Below are 23782 nucleotides of genomic sequence, written 5' to 3' on the forward strand. Positions count from 1 at the left end.
CTCAAATAAACAATTCATTACATCAAATGTTTTGCTGCATTATGGAAGTCAAATAAGAAATACTTCTGAAAACAGTTAGTATTCCCAGGAAACCAAATTAGTCCGTAAACAGCAATGACCGAATAACCAGTTACGCCACGTAACTGTTACAAAGAAACTCCACCACGCTCACACTTAACAGAGCACTCAAAGCGCGCCACCAGAACAACGCACCAACATCGACGAGCCCAGTGCCCCACCACCTCAAAAGAAGCGCGATGCAGGCCAGGATCTTACACACACACACACGCACACACATCAAACTCGCTACAACTATTTACATGGACCAAGGAGAAGAGGCTTTAAAGGGCTACGATGCGGGGTCGACTGAAAGACCTGGAGGTGAGACAATGACGTGGAAGTCATTTCACACCATCGAGTCCTCCTTAGCCCAGCATCGCTCCAAGTCATCAAGGAGTGAGTTACACTCTCGAAACCGCTTCGCATCACCATGACAAGCCTTGTCCAGCACCCGTTGCATCTTTCCGGAGAGCAGAAGACGTCTCTCCGATTGACTTAACTCTCGAGGGGTGTCAGAACCAGTACTGGGTCCAACTTGTCCGGGTTTCTTGGGATGTTCTAGTGGGAGACTGTTGGTCAGGAGGGCTGAAAAGCGGCAAGTAGACCTTTCAAAATCACGAAAAGTATCCAGCATTCAGTATTAACGTTCAATGAACTCACTAGCAGGATTTGTGATCCAATAAGGTTGAGGAGCGGCCGGGGTCTTGGTAACTTCCACACGCCGTGAAAGGAGTGGAAGAACGGGAGAAGGAGGGGGAGGAGGAAGGGAGGGATCATCTGACGCCTTTGTTGAAGCGGAATACTTTTCGTCTTCTCCTTCTGACTGCTGCTTTTGTGAACTGCCACTGGGTGGAGTAAAGGGAGAAAGCGACTGATATGATGCCCTAAAATCCCACAAAAGATCTCTTGTCTCGATTTAACTCACTTGGAAACGCCGCTGGATGGAGATGGTTTGGAAGACCCATCGCAATGATCATTGAATCTGAATTAAGAAATTAGGGGTTATTACTAGCCCATTCAATTTCGGTCAAGTCTTCAAAGTAACAAGCAAAAATGGTTTGGACTGACTCACGTTTGGTCTCTATCAGGCTGAGTGGCCTTTTTTGACTCACCATTCACACTAAAAATAAAAAAAAATCCATACACTAGGAAAAGCTGAACTCTTTTAAGCAAAAAAACAGCAGTGTCAGAACATTTCCTGTGTCCACTTTTGTCTGGTAAGCCGAAAAGTCTTGCAAACGAGCAGTGTGTCCCTCCAGAGTGAAGACTAACACAAGATTGGGGAATGGGGAACAATTAAGTGGATTCGAAGCGGATAGTTGTGTACGAAGATGAGTAGGAGTGGATGGAGAAACTTGATTCAACTGGATGAATCTGTGATGTCTACAAAGTCTTCAGTGATGATTCTGGGCCCTGGAGTGACAAAAAACTATGCATGAATGAATGTGGGATGGGTGAATGAGTGGGAAGAAATGATACGTGAGTTGACGATCTAATCACTTTTGGATGGATTAGTGGGTGAGTGCAGAAGAGATGGACAGATAAATTGGATAGCAGGATAGATGCATCCAAGATGGACGGATGAACGTAAGTACACCTGGGGTGAAAAAGGCGACAAATATGGCAATCACTCCATTTCAAATGGTGCGAGTGAATTAGAAATATCTGAAAAATCGAGTAGACAACACAGAGGAAAACAGTTCTCCCAAAAACCATCGAAAGATCAAACAGGTTCCTGCGATTTTCGGCATAGTTGGCGGTGAATATGCAGCACCTACAGGGGCAGTCTATCCTGCCCGTTAAAGTATACATGACTCAAGCTTGTCTTCTTTACGCGACGGATTTAACTCGGTTTAAAAAATGCTGAAGAAGCAGTAGCAGGATAAAGTTTCACCCAGAATGAAACGCTCTACACAATCTGATTCTCCAATTTAGGTGGATCACTGTGGGAGGAAAAGACACCCTGTCCAACAAGCATATTATCGGTTATTTCTAAATAATCAACTCGCTATAACCAAGTCTAAGGCAGCACCGCCCCACTCACCGAAGAATAGGTGTATAGTGCACTGTAGACGCAAACGTTCGCTTGTTAAGGGTCAAACAATAACTGCGGTTGAAATCTAACTGTTATATTCCACTCTACACAACTCAATGTGAGCAAGAAAAATAATTTCTCCCCTAAAAGCAAAGAAAAGGAAACCTCATTCCCATTCTTACGAGACAATACTAAAACTCATCCGTCATACAGAATGAAACCATATTTAACACATTCTCTCAGCAATCATCAGACGTATGCCTTCTAGAGAAGTTAGATTTCCAAGCATGGGCTTCAGCGCAAAAAGCTAAGTTTATTTCTAATGCACATCATGAACTTTTAATTACCTTATACCATTCCCGTCTTGTTTGCAAACATAATAGTGAAGCAACTCCTCAAGCAAAACAAAAAGGAATCAAACAGTGACTGAAATTACCCTGCCTCGCCTTCAAGACACCGCCTCTGATGATACTGAGTCGTCTTCCTCCGACAAAACCTTCCAGCAGCAGCCGTTGCTACAGGCGACACCTCGTGATTGTGCTTCATCACTACGGCACTGATTTTGAATCCTTCTGGGGCGTAGCGAACATCGAACTTGGCCATGCAGCCGAGACGAGCAGTGCCGGTGCCAGGCGTGGCTGTGCTGGAGGCACATCGCGCCAAGCTTTTACGCTGACCATAGTGAATACACTCATAGGTAATGCGCCGATAGCGGTAAACCTCCTTCTCTTTTTCTCCCGCTTTGAATAGATCAGAGCGTCCAACTCGAAACTCACTTCCTGTGGCCTCTTCGAAAGCCTTCACTTTGGCCATGACAATGGCGAAGGAGGTGAGTTTTGCATTAAGAAAGTGGGCATTGAACTGTTCTGTAAGGTCGACAACTAAAGAAAACAGCTGGACTCAATTTTCGATGGCATACCAGGTTCAGGGTCGCCTGCGATCTTTCCGTGGTTGTGTTGCATCATCCGATTTACAATTTGGAGTGCTCCCTTTCGAACCTCGATACGAAAGGAAGAAGGACACTGGTGAGCGCGCTTTAGGACGCAGGAAAATACTGCCATCGTGTAGACGAGAGTCCGTTTGCGTGGATCTCCATCGTTGTAGCGTAGGGAATTCGAAACCTTATACTTCACTCCGTAGTGCTACCAGTGAACAGTTCAAAATATAGCATCAGATATGCATATAGTTGGATCCATTGCCTTTAAATTCCCTTAGACAGTAAAGTAGCCAACAATACCAGCATATTTCAGGAAAAAAAAACGACTAGGAAAAACAATAAAAGTATACTAACTCACCCGACTAAATCCGGAAAGGAGTTCTTGGAGAGTAGAAAAGTTTTTAAAGGACTTGTTTCCTATCTCCGAATCAAAAACTTCTGACACATCCATGATATTTTGGTAATACAATCGACATTAAGCACTGCGACTTCTCAATCCGACAATTCAAGCCCCGCAAGACCGAAGGAACGCCGGGCCAGGTGCAATAGTTAAAACAACTTTTCTGCTTTAAAAGTGTGATCAAAAGTCCAGATGTTACTGCTTAAAGCATACAAATTGCAATTTACAGTATCCAAGGCAGTGTAAAGACGCCATGCTTTGCGTTTTCATAGTTTCGTCGTCAAAGCCAATTACGATAGTAGAGAAAAATTTGACGGCTTTTTGGCATAGGCAAAGCCTACATGTACACACACAAGCCCAATAATCTGTCTTATCTTTAATTTTTGGTCTTTTGTGGGCTCTGACGCCTCGTGAGTTCATACTTTCACGCTTGGCATAAAATGTCAGTTGATACACTAATTTTGCATCTGGTATTCACTTTAACCGATGAAATGGTAATAGAGGTGGATTGTTTGCCTTATACTTAGAGAGGCGCAGACCGAAACGTAGATTCCAGTCCCACAGCTGGACATCTTCATTCAAATCCTCAGGCAATTAAAACAATTCTTCCTTTCAACCTATCACCCTATGGGTGAAAGGGTGTCATGTGCGTCCTAAAGACTTGGGAAGGTTTGCTTAGTATTATAAAAAGTAGACTCTCAAATTCGGCACTTTGGTCGCTATACACAGCTTTAAGAATTCGGACATTGACATATATCACCCCCTGAAGAAAGCAGAAGCAACCGCTTCTGTCCCACAAATCTTTGGGTATTCTGCATCGACTATTGTGGTGAATGCTTTAGCAGTGAAAGGCCATACCACCTTCCCCCCACTGTAGGTGTTAAAAGACCCAGGATGGCGATGCCTACTCTCTTGCCTGTAGCACCCTCTGCCCGTATATTGAAGTGGCCCAATCGCTGAGGGCCTTCCTCAGGTAATGCAAACTCGTTAGTACAGGCGTACTGATTGAGCTTGTGAAGACCTCAGACCTTGTCTCTTCTCCTATGTGGTCAATTTCTTCAGGCATATCTTGGAGAACATGGAACCACCAGGTGCCTCGGTGTCCCATCCAATCCCGATGATACGAAGACGTAATCCATTGCGTGACGCCAACAAACTATGCCACGGAAACAAATAAGGGCACGGAGTACAGAGGGGTCTAAAACTTCGAATGCGGATAACCCGTGACGGCAGAGTTCCGCGCCAACACCACGGGCGCCAGGCAATGCAACCGATACAAAGCATTGAAAGACTGGAAAACCTGAACCACCCCAATTGAATCAATACATAGAGACAGGGACAAAGAATAGGAGGGCAATTTTGTACAGTTTGGAGTGTTGGGGAACGCGTGTGCGGTCTCTAAAGCACGGGGGCACAGGCATCATGGTTAGTTCTCTCAACTGACAAACGGACAGGCAGAAAGGGATGAGGAATGGGGACTGGAGAAACACAGCAAACGCTAAACATCAGGCAAGTAAGGGGAGAGGAAAGGAAGTTATAAATTGTTTAAATTAATACAGAAACGTCATCGTCATCATCAAAACGTCACTATTATTGTCGGGACGATTGTGACGCCTGTGGCATTAGCGGTGGTGGAAGTGATTTGAGCGGAGAGAGGGATGAGGCGACTGGTAGTAGTAAATAACAGCAGTATCAGATCCACAAACAAGATCCATGTACAAAGAGAGGGAGGATTGAAGAGGGTACGAAAGAGAGGAGACGAAAGACGCTAGTGGTAGCTCGAGCGCACCCCTTCTGCGACGACGCCCGCCTCCACACTAAGACGAACAGCCTGAAAGTCCACGCCAAGGAATTGGCAATCATTTTCCAGGTTACGTTGCAGGTCGGCAAAGTAGCTGTCCAGTTTACGCTCCTCCTGATTGTGGCCTTCCAGCACCACCTTTTTGTTCGACTCGATCTACAAGATGACGGAGATTTTTTATTCCACTTGTTTGAATAGGATCGACAAATTTTCAGTTGGAGATCATCCAAATGTAATGGAAGACGATTCTTAAGGAGAAAGCAGTCCTCTGGTCAGCTATGATTCTGTCTGAGACCACCAAGTTCCACTGAAAGTGGTGAGTAAGCAAGTCGGGAATAGGCTTCGACGTAGTTAATATCCTCTCACTCATGTCGTTGGAATTTGCAGTCCTCTGCGAATAAATCTTGCAAAGGTATATGGGACGAATCTTCTACTCCTTCCGAAAGCCCACTTCCCAAGTCCCACGCCCTTTCCACACAAGTCAACTCAAGACACTCAAAGCACCACCACGCCAACAGAGAACCAGGCTTGCCGACAGACTTACCGCCTCTTCGAGTTGCTCGGCGCGAGCTTTGATGCGTCCGCTGAGCTCAGCTTTCTCTTGATCACACTGGGCCCGAAAATCACGCGCCAGACGATCCTGGTAGCTGTGCATCTGCTCACGCAGTTGGCGCATTCTTTCGTTCAACTTGCTACACTCATGAGCAAGCTTCTCCTCAAGTTCTTCCTACAAAAACAAAGCAGGAATGACCAATGTCAATTCAGGCTTTTGCACTCCCAGACTAGAATGGATACAACCGCATGATATCTGGTGTCTGTGCGTTGATTTTTTTTTATTCCAAGGTCAAGAACACGTAGAACTATCAACTTTTACATCAGTTGACTGTCAGGTAAGAAAGAATTTCCACCCTGTCAAGCCAATCAGGGGGTTTGAAGCTCCCTTGTATGCCACGGTGGATGCAAGTTTGAGGACGGAAAAATAAACAGAACAACCCACCATCTCGTACCAATTTTTTGGCATTGAGAATAGCACACCCATAAGGTGGGTCAAATAAAAGAACTCCAGATTGGGTGATGATGATGATGATGATGATGGATGGATGGATGGATGCACCACCCCCGCTGTAGTATTGCAATGTTTTACGCAACACTAAAGTAAAGAAAGGATAACCTCCTAGCCGTGACCAGTGCCCTCTCCAAATTGCATCTGCCTCTAAGAGTGATGTGGCCTGCACGTTCAACACACTAGTGCAACAAGTCGGGCAGTGAACTTTTACCTCACATCTCGACACATAGTTTGAGTAAAAACGAACAAAAGGGGAGAGATTTAAAGGGGAGGATCGGAGAAGTGATACTACCCTCCGGCTATAGTTCGAAGATGACTGCAAACAAACAGTGAGGCAGTGTCCTGACAATAAACGCCTGTGAGGAAAGCGCAGGAAAAAAGCACTTGAATTTAGTCCAGCAAAAAAAAACAGGCGAGACAAAATGCCGCATTTGAAGAGGTGGATGAACAACTGGCCATCACTTGACCTTTCAACGGAGCTTAGTTAATAGGAAACGGGGATAGTAAATAACAGCTAGCCAATGATAGACGCATTTCTGTACATTGGATGCATCGGACTATTTGATGAAACGACTAATTGAGTCGATGGAGGGAGAATCATGGGAGCAGACAGATAGCTAGTTAGTTAGCTTGTGCATAGATGGACGAATTGATGGAAGAGGTGAATGCCTGCACCAAGGATGGATAACTGAAACGAATTGGAACAACTGGATTGATCCCAGATGGATAAATTATAGACATGCAAGAACGTAAAGATTAGGGATTGGAAGAAAACGGTATTGGATGCATAAATGGAGGGACAGAGGGATACGGGGTGGATGGATGGATGGATGGATGACATGCGGGAGGAATGAATGGGACGGGTGGATGGATTGATACAGAGTGGACAGACGGGTAGGATGCTAGGAGGACGAATTGAACAGGAATGCTTGAATACCCATGGAACCTCGGCATGCATAAACTGTGGTAGGGGATTAGAGATAAACAGTCAACCAGACGGCTCACTGTTCTCTTTCGACGGAACTCCTCCAAGAGCAATTTGCTCTTTCCGACTGTAAGAAGGGGCGGGTTATTCGGAGGCGCCGCTGCCGCCTTGCTTTTGTCCTCCGGTGAGGAGGGCTCTTGCAGCTGGGGAGACGATACAGCAGTGGCCTTCTTGAGATTGAGAAGCCACCCTGCGCCTTTTTTCTGCGGCCGTAGTGTCTCCTCATATTGCTACAAGGAAAGGTGATTTGATGCCAGATGAATGAATACAGAGAAGCGATTGACGGAGTTGGCATGAATGGTCACATACATAAACGGATTGGGAGAACAAAGTTATACGGACTAAAAAACTGAGGGGCTGATTGCCTGATTGACTAACCTTCACCTCTTTGGCGAGCATCTTGCGTTGATTCCTCGCCTCCTTCTCAAACTCCGCCATCTTGAGGTCCTCAAAGCGCTTTTGCTCGGTGTCAAAGAAAGCGCACTTTTCCTCCAAATGTCGACTCTGCAACTGATGCTTCGCATGCAGATTGGCCATTTCCATTGCTTCCACTTGGTCTTGCTGACGCAGCACCAATTCAGACTTCTCATCCAACATTCGGGTCTCCAGGTCCTTCCGATCCTTGAACTGCTCTACCTGAAGCATAGCAGCAGGAGACATGCCATTGGGGGTACACTAACCTGCGACACCCTGGGCAACAGCCATGGACCAAAAACTGCACCCACTTCTCGACGTAGTCCTCAGCTGCATTTGTGCACCTACCTATCGTCTACCATCTGCTACTACTGCTGAGTTTTGCACTGCCACAGCAGCAGGCAAAAGCTCTCGTTCGGCCTTCAATCTCCAACTTCGATTATGCTTATGCAGCGTTACCTTGAATGGCCCAGGGCGGTTTTTGTTGTTCTAACTATTCCAACTACCAGGCGCCTATTAAAAGCGAACTAGGAGCGAGGCTACAGTTGTCTATCAGTGAAGCACTTAGCCCAATGGGAAAGGAAACGTAAAATGGTAAGTCATGCATCGATTCAGCATTCCAACGCCAGGGGACTTTTTTTTCATTGAGAAAGAGAACTCGTCTAGCATTTCACAAACCGTCATTGAAGTGAGAACGTACCTGGAGTTTATATCTACTGCGCAACTTTTGGTATTTCCACTGATACAGCTTGAAGTTATTACTCGACTGAATTTGCTTGTAGAGGAGGTCCAATTCTAGCTGTACGGCGTGCATGTCGTTGTAGGGTGAATTACCGCCATCAACAGCCATGTTCTTTGGCCGCAGACGACTCTTTCGTTCATTCTTTAGCTGCTCCTTCCCATGCATCTCCAGATGACGCACACAGCGTGCCTCCTCCTCGGCGTCGCGTTTCAACAAACGGTCAACTTCACTCACATGCTGCGCTTGCATCCGACACAACGTCTTCTTTTTGGCGCCGATGAAGTTGCTGTATTCTCGGTTTAACTCTGCCATCTTTGCATGTTCGATCTCCTAAAACGGATAACATTTAACTAGACCGACGCTCCGGCCACCCAAAATGACTTGCATGATGACTGCATGGAACTATTAGTAGCCACGACCAACATGGAAACAAAAATATTGTTTGAAATCCTTTAAAGCACTAATCAACTTGCATTAAGCCGATGTTTTTCCTGCTCCAGCTTCTTCATATGCCTCGCGCACAAACGTTTCAGCGCGCCAAAGGAGTAGATGGCATCCAAACAGACATCCCCATCGGCGGCAGCTGCGTTGACATCCGATTGGCTACTACTACCACCACCACCTCCAGTGCCGCCGGAGGCGCCACCGCATTCACCAAGCATAATGGCAGCAGAAGGAGCGGCTCGCATCATGCGTTGCGTCTTGAGAGTTGGGAAGTTCTGCTGCTGTTGTTGTGATTGCTGTCTGCTAGCGTTCGATCGCACGGTGGGACGAATGGGTTCACGACGATGATCACCAAAGATAGGCTGAGTCGGAGATGGTGTTGCTGAAGTGGAAACGGAGGATTGAAGAGGGACGGGAGAGCCTTCCACTTGAGGTGGGATACTCCAGGGACTTGGGGTGGCGTCAGCTGGAAGGTGGACGGATTAGGATCTTAATGTCACAGTGGAAGAGGCCAGATTTCCAGGGAACATAGAACTCACTCGAGAGGTGATGAAGGAAGGCGGGAGGGTCGGGAAGGGGATGTGCCTGTGCCTGATTTGCGAACTGTTCAAGAAGGGGTTGAGGAGCGGAAAGAATAGCACCACCACCACCACCGGTTGTTATGGAAGGATGGATATTAGCATAGCTGGAATCGGCTCCATTCATCCGCGTGTCGGCGCTAATAGCCGCTCCCATTGGGCCACGATCTCCCTAACGGAGAAAGAGCGTAAACCCACCGTTAACCAGCAGCTGTTCTCCGTTAGTGCCGGATGTTAAAGAAATTCTCTCAGATCAGAGCCTCTCGACACAATTTATCAACAACATCACCATGAAAGTGGACAAATTTTTCCGTTCCTATATCGTGGTTGTTCTTGAAGTATTCAAACACTGTTTTGTGCCTGACATAGAAAAAGAACCACGATGGTCGCCAAGGAAAACGCTCAAAACATGGCAGGATCTACCCTGACGCAATGAATTCCATCCATTTGTCGCTTAGCTTAAGGGAGATGCTAATTCCAGACCTGTCACCAAGGGAGACTCGAGTGCAACACTGATGTCGGCGTTGACGATAGCAAACGGTAGACGATACTAAAGGCAGGTATAAACTGTGAATGACTGGCTCTACGCAGGAGCCACTTAATCTGTGTCGTTGATGTTTTAAATAAGGATTACGCCTTATCAAATCGGCGGCAGATGAATAAACTGGGAGGAGGGTTAGATACAGCGTCTCTAAAGCTTTTGATGGAAAGAATCCGCATGGATGGATGATAGATGGTCAAGGAGTCATATTGGACATGAATGTGTGGTCAATTAATGGTCCTCGGTCGCCGTGGGTGAATCCTCCTTGGTGGCACAGTCACAGCCACAGCTTTCCAAGGCTTTTGCACATTTATCATACACTTTGTTCCACACTGGACATATGACAAGCAGACCGGATGGGTCCCATAAGGGATGGTAAAATGACCTCGACTTTAGCACATTGATATGACATTTCGGAAATTATTTGTTGAGCCGGGCTGTTTGAATGCAGCGTCACATAAAGGTGACAGTTTGGCAGCTTATGGATGACTGATGAGTCTGCTCAGTCTCCGATTGACTGGAAGCCTTCAACCATGCATGCTCGGGCACACCGCGCATGGGCGTAACCCACAGGTGGAATAGCACCAAACCAACTTTAGTAGACAAAGTTGACAGACAAAAATGTGACCCATTAATTCAAGTTTAACGACGAATTAAAGGTGGAACCGCCCCTGGAGATAAGAATACTACAGCCGAGAGCCCTCAGCTTACAAGCATCTGGTGGCATAGCGGTGGCAGCGTGGTAGGATATGCATAAGACCGTCTAACACTCCTGAAAAACGGGATAACTTCCAGTGATACCTTGAAGAAGGATCACGTCTCAATCTATTGTTTAATTGCTACGTAAAAAGATACATGTGGATAAGTGGACCTGAAGGAACACACAACAAGATGGGTGGTTATCAAAACGACATCGCTCTCGACAAATACCCCATCTCAATTCATTTATAATTTGTAGAGGTGAATGTATCAAACCCGACGATAAAAGGAACTGGTTAAAAGGCTTTTTTTAAATTTGAGCGCCTAGAAAAATCTTGTATCAAAGGATTCTGATGACAGCACCAAGCAGATGAGCGAATAGGTGTAGGTGAGGGAGCTACAGTGTTGCGACAAAAGTCTACGGAATGAAAAGCAGTTTTTCGTACTTAAACAAGTTTTTAAGCTCAGATGCACTGAGATATGACCTCTTCCCGATGCGGAAGATCTTGCTGCAGCTGAAAACGAGATGCAACACCATCGTTGGATCCGTGAATCTTCCAGGTGTGACGAAAACCAGAGTGTGATGCAATAATCATTGTAAGCGACGAGAAAGATCAAAACAAAACGGGAGCTATTGATCAGCCTCCAAGACGGTGGAATAAAGCTCTGCTATCAGTCGCCAACCCTTCAGTAAGTTGACCAAAAAAGCCACCGCCAGACTCGATTATCCCACAGCGTTTGTGAAGATGAACCGTGGAGTAAAATCTAATCACCTTAGGTTAAATTTACCATTCTCACTCAGTGAAACATGAGTTAGACGTCTTTCAGTTAGTTCAGCGATCGCAAATTAACTCGTTTCAAAGTGGTTTACAAATTTCGACTATCGCTCCCCAAAACAAAATTCCCCATTTCAGTAGCTTCAGAGGTAAAAAAAAAACAAGAGGAAGAAGGGACGAAAAACATACTTGACCGTCCTCGGTCGCACCACCTCGGCCTCCTCCACCACCAACACCTCCCCGTCTGTCAGGCTCACCGAGGACGAACTGGGGAGGATTTGGGTGGCTGGCACTGACTGAGTCCTCGATCTCAGCAATGTCGGTCTTGGCGCCACCGGTGGCCGTCGTTGATTCGCGGACCTTACTTCCGTCTCTGACTCTGCCACCCTCACTTGGGAGACCTTCGCCAAGGCATTCGTAGTGAGTCTCCGACGCTGCACTGCCGGTCTTGCTGGCTTGCGGGAGGGGGACGGGAAGGCTGGTTGATGAGCATCCCGATAGGCCACTTCTAAGACTGTTGGAAGTGCTCTCCGTCTGTCCACAGCAAAAACAGAAAGAGAAAGTGGGGCGTTAATGAGCCAATCAAAGGAGGAAGGTCCATTTTCGGAGCAAATTAACCGGCGTGAGAGTTAGCTATTCCGAAGTGTAGTCTGTGTTCCTACTACATCGATCAACAGAGAATAGCTTTCTAGGCTTGCAAAGGAACACACTTCACAACTTTTTCTCACTCAGGAGCAAGTGATTGACTGCGTGGAGAGATATATATCCGATCTATCTATGTCTTTGCTAAAAAGTAGCCAAATGGGGACCATCAGTTGGTCGTTCTAATTTTAAAGACCTCAGTTTCAAGCACATCTACCTACACACAAGGCTTTTGAAGTAAAAGGAAGCAAATGCGAATTCTACTACATTTTTACTTCCATAACTATTTACGCGTCAAATTGGACGAACAGCAAACCTCCGCTTTACTTAACTCTCCAAGCATCCGCCAACTAAACTCATCAAAGCTAATTTTGTGAAGCATAGAGGGCCTAGCCAATTCATCCTCTGATCTCAAGTAAATCATGCCCACAAAGGTTGGAATTCACCTTTAGCATAAGTTATGAGATGTGAAATCGCATATCCACAAGACCTAGACGATTCGGAACCGCTGACTCACGGTGGTATAAAGTGACAGTGATCGCTCAATTACTACACATAAGTAGAATATCCTCAGCCGCATTTTATTGTCTTAAGCCCAAGCAATTTGTCTGGGGCACACAATTCAACTGAGTCAATCACCCATAAAGTGACAAAGAATACATCACATGTACGTGTAATGGTGAGTTCAAATTAGTAGATTAAGTTTAACAGGCAGTTTTAGATACTAACCACCACGTACTTTGCATGAATCAGCTCCACAGAGCACCAGTAATCACACAAAGGCCTCAAAAAAATGCGTGAAACTCCTTAAGGTTAGTGGGATCAAAAAGCCAAATCGGCTCTACACATTCAACGTAATAAAGAGGCTTCGCAGAAACCATAAAACATAGTGGTATAGTGCGGAAGACTCTAGCAGGATCGATCCGATACACGTAGAGTCAACTTTCGGGAAAGAGAGGCCACAAGTGTTAGCGCCAAATTCCAAGTTATGCTATTAAATAAATCGGAAAAAAACAGCTACATGAGGATGCTGGCTATTAGAACTGGGGAGGGGAGGGGAGAGGAGAGGAGGATACTCGAGACGCAAACAGACACCAACCAGCCAGACAGAGCAATAGTAGGCCTAGCCCTCGCGCGTATTTGGATGGGTGAAAAGGGGAAGGGAGAGAAAGGAGAGGAAAGTGTTATGGAGGATGGGGACCTGAGACCTACCCCTTCTGTGTATGGTGACGTATCTCCATCACTAATTGCATAATCTGCAGATGGGAGGAGAGAAAGAGGAAGGGAGGTAAAAGGTGAGGCATACACGCACACGCACACACTATTTAAATGGGGAGATCAGATATTCAAAAGGGAGGATAGAGGAGGGATGGGCGGATAAATACGCAACTTACAGCACCATCAGCAGTAGATTGGCTCTCCCTGTCGTAGCTGTCCCGTTGCTGTAGGCGACGATGCACAGCCCCATTGCGGGCCGGTGAATCTACGGGAGCGTCACCACCGCCACCGCTGTCGGTGCTGTTCTCGTGGACTTTTTTAAACTTCGAACGAACTTGGTTACCCTCTGTAGCGTTGGCCATCCCGCGTTGAACAAGATCGTGCAGTATTTGGGTGGGGTTTCGAATGGACGTACAGAAACGATGGTTCAAAGCCTTGGCCGAAGTTGGGCGCTCCTCAGGCTTGAAATTACATAATAATCGACCGTTAAATGTCTAGATTTGCAGATTGCTTTAAAGTGCAGAAATAAAACAGCATAATGGTCACGTGAGAACAAAAAAACAGCTGTATTTGCTGGTCTGTGAGAGGGTTGGTTGCTAGTATGTGGATGATGTGAGTTCTCTCTAGCAATTTAGCAGTCCTGATCAACAAACGAGTCATATTCTACGCAAAAAAAACGAACCGACACAAAGTGGACCATGACGACGAGCTCAAAGCAATTGTATGGAAGAAAACAATGGATAAATCCGCCTCAAATAATGTGTGATCTGGCGGTAGCAAGAGATGGAGTCAAAATAGACACGACACAAGTAAACTGGTGGGCGAAATTGAATGAATGACCAAACCAGTAAGTCCATTCTAGAAGGATTTGAAATGAATAGGTCAGATAAGCAGCTTGCATCTACCCTTTTCTGACATGAATTATAATGGAGAGGAGGCATTGTATGGTCGTCAACCTCCGAACTTTCATCATGCTGACTATGTCAGAGTCAAGCGATGAGGAAGAGATTAAATACTCCTCAAAACTGCACAAATCACCAACATGGTTTCATAACTAGCGCGCCCCTTCTCACACTGATTATCCTTATTAACTACATTCTAGCATTAACTAATTCCACGACCCTCAGTAATGTCTCCGATATGTGGCGCCTCAAATCCGAACAGCTGACCGATATTCGTTGGTATAACCAATAGGGTGATTTCAATACCAAAGTGACTCGGTTTACCATCAGTTTTATAGTACTTTGTTGAAGTAGATGATGAAATTAAAAAATGACCAATTTGCACACAAGGCGGTGAAAGTAGATTGAACGAAATAAAAACAAAGGGCGAGATGAAGCGAGAAACAGCGACGTTAAACGGTACTAGGACTTGCACAACACACGTACGCATAGCTAGATAAGCAAGCGGGAAAGCAGACAGGAAGACACTGACACACATACACATACACACATGCATACTGGCGCAAAAGGAGAGACACGTACGCACGCACATAGAACCGCATGCATTCATTAGTTCATTCCCGATTTATTCAACATCTGATGCTGCTGTTGTTCGTAGCATTTGCTAATAATGATGAAGTCCGGGTGGAAGGGGTGGCAGGGGACCTGTGAAGAATTGTATCAATCTGCACATTTCCAACACCAAATTACCCTTTACTTAGGTGACACATTGACTCATGCTAAAACACGTAAACTAGTACCCTCTCGATTCAAGGCTTGGTGGATGGAAAGAGTAAGTTAACTTTCACACTAGTGAACAAAATTGGAGAGGGCTGAGGCCTGGAATATTACCCAATCATACCACTCCAGTGGTAAAATTGGAGGCAGTGAAGGAAATACTCAGCAATTAAACAACCCCCCAGAAGATGAGGACTCTGGTGTCACCACCCACGCAAACACTTAAAACGGGGTTTGTGTAAGTACCTCGCTGCTAGTGCTGCCTCACTGATCAATAGAGGAGAAAATTAGGGAGGACTTTTCTTTCGAATAATTAGCTCCACAAAAACGCGTGAGCACACATACAGAGAAACAAACCTGGAGTGTTCATGTGCGAACGCATGCACTAACAATAGCGCAAATTGTGCAAACATTCCTTGTGTATGCATACTGGATGAAAAACAAGAAGAGCATTGCAAAACTGGATAAAATGAGCCGGAATTATAAGATAGTATAATCCCACACTTGACTCACACATACACATGAGACGCGCCCACTTCCAAAAAAGCCACCCTCCAAATTCAATACTTCCATTATTCAGGCACTTTATTTGCCTTGACCTCAAGTGGTCAAAAAAGGAGCGCGACTAGGCTTTAAGACCAAGAAGATTAAGCATAATTGCCGCCCTAACAAATTATTCATCAAATGACAACGCTGAGAGTCAACACGTTTCTTCCAGGCTGCTACATTTGAGTGCGCACTCATTCACACACAGATGCATAGCAAGAAAAAACACCTCTGCACACACACAAGAGTGCAGGATGACGTCATTAAAACTAATAAAAGACGAAACCTTACACCACTGCACTCGACTCAAGCACCTGAAAGAGGCTTTACATAGTACAAAGGAGCAGCATTACTCACGTTCTTCTTGAGAACAAAATCCACGAATTCATAGAAGTCTGAGGTCCAGTTAGCTTCTCGCAGAGTGGGAGCGGGATTCAATGCTATCTGGTAGAGAGCTGCCATTGTATTGGCGCATTCCATGTATGGCGGCTTCAGTTCCGCTAAATCAAGCATACAATCGGCAAATAAGTTTAAAAATAGGGAATACAAAACTAATCCATGCCAAATTAACCCACCCATTTCTATACAGGTGATTCCCAAAGACCACACATCAACACGACAGTCATAAAGACCATTTTCCATGGCTAGGATCACTTCAGGAGCAATCCAATAAGGTGTTCCAACAAAGCTATTTGCGGGGCTTTTAAAGCTCACAGATCCGAAATCACCAACTTTCACCCCACCGCTTTCTGTGAATAAGATGTTTGCAGCCTTAATGTCACGGTGGATATAATTTCTTGAATGGATGTAGACAAGGCCAGTGAGCACCTCCCTAACAATGCACGAAATTTCACATTCTTTGAGAGGATGCCTTTGAACTTTGAGAATATCAGCAACGGACCCAAGGCAATATTCCATAACGATCTGCAACGAAAATGTTTAGAAAAACACTGCTGTACCCAAGGAACTTGTTGGTCTATGTAGCAACCACGGCATTGAACACAATTCTTATGATTGATGCGCTTGATAAATTCTACCTCCCGCCGCATATCTTTTAAGTCTTCCAAGGAAACTTTTCGCTTTGTATCATACTTCAGTTTTTTTATGGCAACTACTTCACCGGTCCCAACCGTAGTAGCCTAGAGATTATTTTGGTAATAGGACATACGCGATAAACTATCCCGAAATTTCCCGTCCCTATTTGAGACAGGTTTGTGAATAGCTGCGTAGGATCTTCATTACTAATTATCCCAAGATTCTGGAGATCTGCAAAAGCGTTTGCACCAGTAACCTTGGGCATAATGTCAGAGTAGTAATGCAAGGTGTCTATTTAACTCAAACAAAAACCCGGATGACTGCCTCTCTCAGCAGAACGCGAAAAATGAACAAAGATCAAGAGAACCAACGGACCACCAAAGCACAATTGTGGCGCCGTCGAAAGCAGACACCCTCAAATCTATTCAGTGGGATAAAACAATTTTTAGGGTGACGTATCATGGACTATTTATGCAGAAAATCTAACTCATGTAAATAATATTAATAACGGATGATCGAAGTTTAACATTTGCAAAGCATCCTAGACATTTTACGTCCTCAAAAATACTTGATTACTTTTTTATATTTTTTAAAAAATCCTGTCCTAAATGAAACAAAACACCTAAAACAGTTAGTGCCATGTGATAAAAATTAGTAAGTGTATATGTAGCGTCCCGAGACTCCCTTAAGACAAAAGAAGGCACAATACTCGGGCAGAATATATATATTCAGCACGGAGAAGGTATCTGGGCTATTGGCATGGCCCAAAAAACCAGCCCACCCAGCGAGGTACATGGGGCTAATTCGAAGTGCAAGAGTGGCGCCTCACCAGAACCGAGGGGTAAACCACTATCGTATTACATATATATATTAGTTTCAATTAGTTATTGTTGTCCAATAAAAGCCAAGCAAATAATCGGCACATTTGGCAAAAAAAATCTGTAGTGCTTCGAAACTCTTAATTAAAACCGTAAATTAAACCAAGGCATAATGTAATTCATAATTTTCCTACTTTGTTCAACATTCTTACCCACAACATGACCCATGCTGTGAGGAAAATAAACGCGAGCCAGCCGTCACCAACTTTGCTTGCAATAAAGGTTTTGTTGGGGAAGGAGCGTTACTTTCTCTTTTGCCAACATTAGTAAATGCAGAGTTTTGTCCTTTGTGGGAACTGGATTAGAGGACGGGGAAAAAACTAGTCATCACGCATATCCATCGCCTGTCCGAGGGCACTGGCCCAGATGCAGAGCCGCATAACAAAGAACGAAAATGAACATATGTCTGTGCGGATAAAGTTTTATGTCCATTTCCATTTATTACATTGTTCTCACCTTATAGGTGCTCAGCCGCAGCCATCCGGGTTCTATCCGGGTAGTATAGAACTGCACAGCTTACTGCGTTTCGTTATATTTTTGCACTAAAATACAGGTATGGTGAGCATATAGCTAGCTAACCCTTTAAATGTATAAGATGTCGTGCTGCCACCGGTGTTAATAGCTTTTCTGCAAAAACAAGACTGGAACAGCTGTCAAAGCTAGGCGTTGTTTTCATCCCTTCTTTCATTGGTCATTGCTGATTCTCCTACTTGTAACGTATGCGAATCTTCCGCCCTGCGAAGGCTTTTTCCATGTTCATTTTTGATCCTACCGTTATGGCGCCTCAAAATATTTTTTGGCAAACAGCGGGGCCTGGTGACACTGGAATTGTCCGGAGTCCAGTTTACCCTACGAAGATGCGGTAACAGAGATCAAATACAATTTCTTAATCAAATATGAGATTTAGGTGGCAAAATTGCTGCTCAGTAAATTACAGTGATTTTAAATTAATAGAATGCTACGCAAATTAATTAACCGTTGATTAAACAAATTTTTTGTAGTCAATGCAACAAATATTTTGACAAAAATGCTTAACCTGAGTCAAAACGAAAAAATTATTATTTCACTTTATATATGTGTGTAATACTTATGATGCTTAAACGCTCCTCTCAGAGAGGATTTGGGCACATGAGCTGAACCTCGTGACTGAGGAGTCAACGTCCAACAACCGGGGAAAAGGTTCCGCGTCCGCACCTCCCTGAACCCTACCCAATGTACATGACAAAACCGAATCTACCTAGGTGTCCTAAGAGTATGAGGGCCAGGGAAGAGAGGTTCTACGAGTCTCGTCCTATATATGCATAAATGTGACAAGAAATTGTGATATGATGTTTTGTAACCTTTAGCAATAAAAGTAGTACTAAGCCCTACTCTTTGGCAAATATACATGCAAATCACTATGCGCTGTGTCTTATCCGTCTTTAAAGAGGTTTTAAAGAATCCGAGATTGCCTAGGATTGTTGAGTTTTAATATTAATTTGCTTGCATTCTCGCTAACTTGGTATGAAATGTTATTCATTGATTGCTTAACTCTCCGTTTTGGTAAAGGACCTTTTTTGTCTTGGCCGTTGTACATCACTGGGTGGGCTGGCCTCCAAGCCATGTTCGTAGCCTAAATACCTTCCTTATGCCGAGTACATATATTCCGCCCGAACATTATATTTCCTATCATCTTCAGCAAATTCTTGGGGAGCTGCAGAAACATTAGCTTAAGTGGAGTTAAAAAACAATATGCACAAAATTTTAGCTTTTAAAGATTAAATTTTTGCTATAAAATTACTTTTTTGCAGTTCGTGTCATTTTACATTACTGAGAATTACTTAAAGACATTAGATGTATTATTGGTGGTTGCTTTGTCTAAAAAAAAGCACAAGACATTTTTACACTTCCACTATTTATAAAATGCTATTAAAAACCCTGACTCAGCTATTTTTTCACGAGACAGAATAAGAATAAAAGGATTTTGTAAGCACATGCATAAGGCGCGATCTTTGGATGTTCGGTTGGCTCGTGGGGGGTCTTGTATTTGTCTAGATTTATTTTCGGATACTGTATTTTGTTAGCACAAAGTAGTCTGTTCCTCCGCAAGTAGGGTTCGTCTTTTTTTAAGTAACATATATTGGCAGCTTTGTTGTGCGCACCTGTCTGTTCGTGGTGTTTTTTCTTTAGCGATAATGAGTTTATCATTTGCTTTTGATGTGCCAGGCGTTTGATAAGCCGACAAAAACGTCTTCTTTAATTCCTTTCCTAGGTGATTACTTAGCAGCAAATTCGCTTTTATAGATCGTACATGCCACCCAAGGGGAAGAAGGCACCTTTAAAGACTAATGTTCCAGCTTTCAAGGAGGAGGAAGTACCTTTAACTGCCGTAATTATTGCTGAGGATGTGGCGGAGAGGTTTGAACCAATCACTAAGTGGGTACCTCATTCGTTACTACCCCTTGCTAATGTCCCCCTCCTCCACATTTCCATCTCCTGCCTGATCAGAGATGGTTTTCGAAACATTATAATCTACGCGTGCCGTGACGCCCAAAAAATACAGAAATTCGTCGACGCAAGCTGCTACACCAGACGTTTCCCCCTTTTGAAAATCGTAGTTTTCAATGGCAATGGCAGTCGATGTTTGGGCGAAGCAATGCGTGATATTGAGTGCAATCAGCTGCTTCGAGGGGTTGAAGAATTTGTCTGTCTTCCTGCCGACCTTGTTTCTGATGTTTCTTTGATCGCTCTTCTTAATGATTTCAAGGAGCGTCGGAAGAAATCCAGTTCGCTGGCAATCGATCTCATTTATACCACACTGCCGCCCTTCTCATCCCCAGAAGATGTACGTTGCACCGTTGTTCACACAAGTCCTGACATGAAAGTAATACAGGTGTCTCGTCACAACCGTGAAATGCCTGCGATTTTTGCTACTGAGGCTGTTTTTGCTGCGGCCAAAGCGAAAAACGTAATCTCTATCCGATCCGACCTACTCGACACTCGTGTTCTCATCTGTAGTTCCCACATTCCCCCTCTCTTTCAGGTTGGTTTAATTACTTCAAGGTGGAGGAACGCGATTGTCTTTCGTTGGGAGTTCTTGTTTTTTATTCTTCTAGGATAACTTCGACTATGATTCAGTTGACGATCTCGTCAATGGGATGATAACCAACGAGGAAATCATGGGATACACCGTGAATATTCAATTCGCACCCTCTTCTCAAATAATCGTCCCCGTTGCACCGTGTTTCAGCTACCTCTTACGTGTTACACCCCACTTTCTTACCCGTTTGGGTAGCAGCCGAGTACACCCACCCAACTACCTCGTCATGGAACCTTTTTCGCGGTTGTTAGAAGGTGTGGAATACGCAGCAACAACCACCAGTCCCCTAGCCATTGCACCAACGTGTTTCGTATCGCGCAGCGCAGACATTGATCCTAAAGCGAGCTTAATTGGTGCCTGTTTGGTCGGAGAGTACTGTTGCCTGGAGCGTGGTGTTGTGCTTACTGATACCGTCTTGGGTGACAACTGTACGGTGGGAAAGAATTCACACCTCAGTGGGGTGGTTGCCCTTTCTGATGTCCATATCGGTGCTAACGTCCGCTTAAATCAGTCTTGGCTCTGTTCCGGAGCCTGTATTCACGACAAAGTTCATTTGGGACCTCGTTGTTTTGTCGGCGTACCGAGGGAAGGGGCCAAAAGGGTGGACAATGGGCATTCTGGACGTATGTGCATCGAAGCAGAGCCTGAAATCAACCTCCCTCCTGAGAGTATTATTGTCGCATCTGAAGAGGGTGAAGAACGCGACTGGACAGTTATTAAACGCGTGGAAGTTTCTCGAACTGAGGTAGGTATACGCCCTAAATGTTTATTTTAATTTCTAAAGGAGCAATCTGGTGCTTTTGTACTTACAGCATGGGAAATGAAGGCAACGTGCATTAGTGAGTGCGCTATTACGCTCTGAAACAGGGAGGAATGGGACACGAGCTATCCCTTCACTTGCACTTGTAGGTGTCATTTATGGAAGAGGACGGGGATGAAGTTGTTGCGGATTCGGACGCAGGAAGCGTGGGTTACAAGGATGTGACGCTTTGGCGAGCCAACTGGGGGCAGGTGTCGGTCTCCTCACAGCTTGATGACAGCGAAACCAGCTTTTCACGGCTGCGAAGCTCTGGTGTAGTCAGTGCCGATCCAGAAAGCGAGGCTGGCGTTGGAGGCGCCAGTGCTAATCTCGACGTTTGCGGTGCTCGTGGTGGCGAGCCAGAAGACACAGATGACGAGTTCCTCATTCAGGAGTTACAGAAGACCCTCAGTCGTAGCCTGGAGTTGAAACAGCCGTCCGATGTAGTGATGCTGGAGGTGAATTCCCTCAAACACGCCTACAATATTTCCTTGGAGGATCTGGCCTTCCTGTTTGTGAAGGCCCTTCTTGCCTTGACATCGTCGTCAACACAGGGGAGTGATCCTGCCGCCTTCGCGATCGCTTTCAAGAGAATTCTTGCTCACTTTGCTTCGGTGCTTGAAAAGTACGTCTCCAGTTCGACGGAATGTGCGTCCTACTGTTTGCAAGCGGTTGAGGACCAGGCCTGCTATCAACCCGTTGTAATGGAAGCTGCAAGGTGGTTGCTTCCCTGTCTCTATGACGTCGACTTGGTGTCGGAGGAGGTAGTTAGGGAGTGGGTGGTATCGTCACCGCTTTTGTTAGACGATGAACTGGCTTCTGGCTGTCGAAAGTTAAGAGAGAGCATTAAGCCATTTATGGATTGGTTGGACGAAGCTGAGGAGGAAGACGACGAAGACTAGTGTCCATTACAATCCTACTTTCATTGTCCACCAAAAGAATTGGGGATAGGAAGTATTTTGTAATTGTTATACATATACATACTCATCATTGGCTTTGACCTAGTGGATAAATACCTTTTTTGGGGACGTGGAAAATGGTAAGCTGGTACCGTGGGTAATGAGGCGGTAACTGCCCGAATTTCGCTGAAGTCAATCGTGTTCCATGTGTCAACTAGCAGTAAAGGGCTTCCAGTTTACTCTCAATCCTAGCCGGCACGTATTCCTCAATTCAGATTAATGGGATGGCCAGAATTTCAGAAATCTGAGCCTCCTCTTTTTGACACCGGTAATATGAGGAGAGCTCTAAAATTGAATGGGCATTTTGATGCCTCTGGTCATTGGTGAGGGATGCTCCCCCGAGATCACTATGTGTGGAAGCGGGTGGCAAGTGTCTCCCACTGCCGGTAATAGGCGCACATGTCACGTATCAGTCCGGCCTTCTCTCGTCAGGATGGTTAAGACGATGGTAATGTGTGTGTGTGTGAGCGTTGCTTCTTGAGGACGCAGGCGTGAAGTCCAACCGCAATCTTTTCTTGTTCACGGAAGCCACCGGGTAGAGTGTGCTACAGTAATGCGATTCTATCGCATTGGCATGCTTGAATATTGTGAGCATTCTATAGGGCTTGTCACGGGGCATGCATTTCTCCAACGCGGCTTCGTGAATATTCTGCAGCCGATTACCTTTACTGCCTAATAACCGGTGGTGTCCTCGTCAGTGGGGTGGTAGGTGTTAGCTGAGCAGCAAAATGTCGCTTTCACCAGTTGATTGGGATAGGCCGCTGCGGCTTCTGATGCAAATTATGTTGCTGACCTTTTGTAGTTTGTGGCAGTTTGTGTTGATCCGTCATCAGTACAGTGACCTTCATTGTGCTATTCACTGATTGCTAGTTTTCCACCCTTTTCCGTTGATCAGGGTTGATTTGGCTTGAGTTTGTCTTCTCACCTAGCCAAGTTACCTCGGTTAGAAAGACGCATTGGAGGCGGTGTGGTATGCCGTGGTACAAGTTTGATGAGTCACGAGAGAGTGTGGAACATTTAATTGCGCGACCTGAGTGGCAAATTAAAGTGGTTTGAGGCTAAGGTTCCAGGGGCAACTTTCAGTTCTGCATAGCGTATTTGATGTCAATACGTTTGGGTTGTACAACGTGTGAACGATGATGCATGGAGGGCAACGACCTGGAGCATGACAGGAATTCTGCAGTCCAAAACCAAGAAGCAGTAGGATGTGATGCGTTAGATGTGCACGGATGCGTGAAACGGTGGATCCATGCAACGTTCAGCTTAGCGGCTTGCCATCTTCACAGAGCAGCTGATTCAGGGTTACCCACTCCTCCCTTTTAATCCGGTGGATAACCTCGACGGTCTTGAGAATACACCATGTGACAAATGAAAAGCATGAATTAACGCCAAATACCTCAAAAAAAAGGGGGGTTAGAAAAACACCTATCAGGACCTCCACTGCGCACTATTTCAACCATTCCGTCATT

At 45.2% G+C, this 23782-nt stretch overlaps 3 protein-coding genes across 3 annotated transcripts in view; 1 reads left to right on the top strand and 2 right to left on the bottom strand. All coding sequences in view use genetic code 11, as the record gives it.

Annotated features, from left to right (window-relative positions):
- Positions 1–406: 406 nt before the first annotated feature.
- EGR_05936 (Serine/threonine-protein kinase TAO1) lies at positions 407–16863 on the bottom strand (the record flags this gene model as incomplete). Its single annotated transcript, XM_024495185.1, has 19 exons — positions 407–645; positions 721–905; positions 986–1042; positions 1133–1180; positions 2532–2976; positions 3015–3237; positions 5222–5389; positions 5778–5960; positions 7305–7514; positions 7663–7920; positions 8399–8770; positions 8822–8832; positions 8910–9350; positions 9424–9634; positions 11668–12012; positions 13515–13799; positions 15921–16487; positions 16532–16702; positions 16732–16863. The coding sequence occupies 19 exons, from the start codon at positions 16861–16863 to the stop codon at positions 407–409; spliced, it is 4551 nt and encodes a 1516-aa protein (XP_024350404.1).
- Positions 16864–19766: 2903 nt separating this feature from the next.
- EGR_05937 (Translation initiation factor eIF-2B subunit epsilon) lies at positions 19767–22256 on the top strand (the record flags this gene model as incomplete). Its single annotated transcript, XM_024495186.1, has 3 exons — positions 19767–20498; positions 20572–21300; positions 21465–22256. The coding sequence occupies 3 exons, from the start codon at positions 19767–19769 to the stop codon at positions 22254–22256; spliced, it is 2253 nt and encodes a 750-aa protein (XP_024350405.1).
- A 1315-nt stretch (positions 22257–23571) lies between these two features.
- Positions 23572–23782, bottom strand: part of EGR_05938 (MACRO domain-containing protein 2) — a gene marked incomplete at both ends in the record, with an annotated part of 2464 nt that continues 2253 nt past the window's right edge. Inside the window, one exon of the mRNA XM_024495187.1 lies at positions 23572–23658. Coding sequence (XP_024350406.1) covers positions 23572–23658 — 87 coding nt within the window. The remainder of the gene's footprint in view (positions 23659–23782) is intronic.

This window comes from Echinococcus granulosus, assembly GCF_000524195.1.
Source record: "Echinococcus granulosus chromosome Unknown EG_S00048, whole genome shotgun sequence".
Lineage (NCBI taxonomy): Eukaryota > Metazoa > Platyhelminthes > Cestoda > Cyclophyllidea > Taeniidae > Echinococcus > Echinococcus granulosus.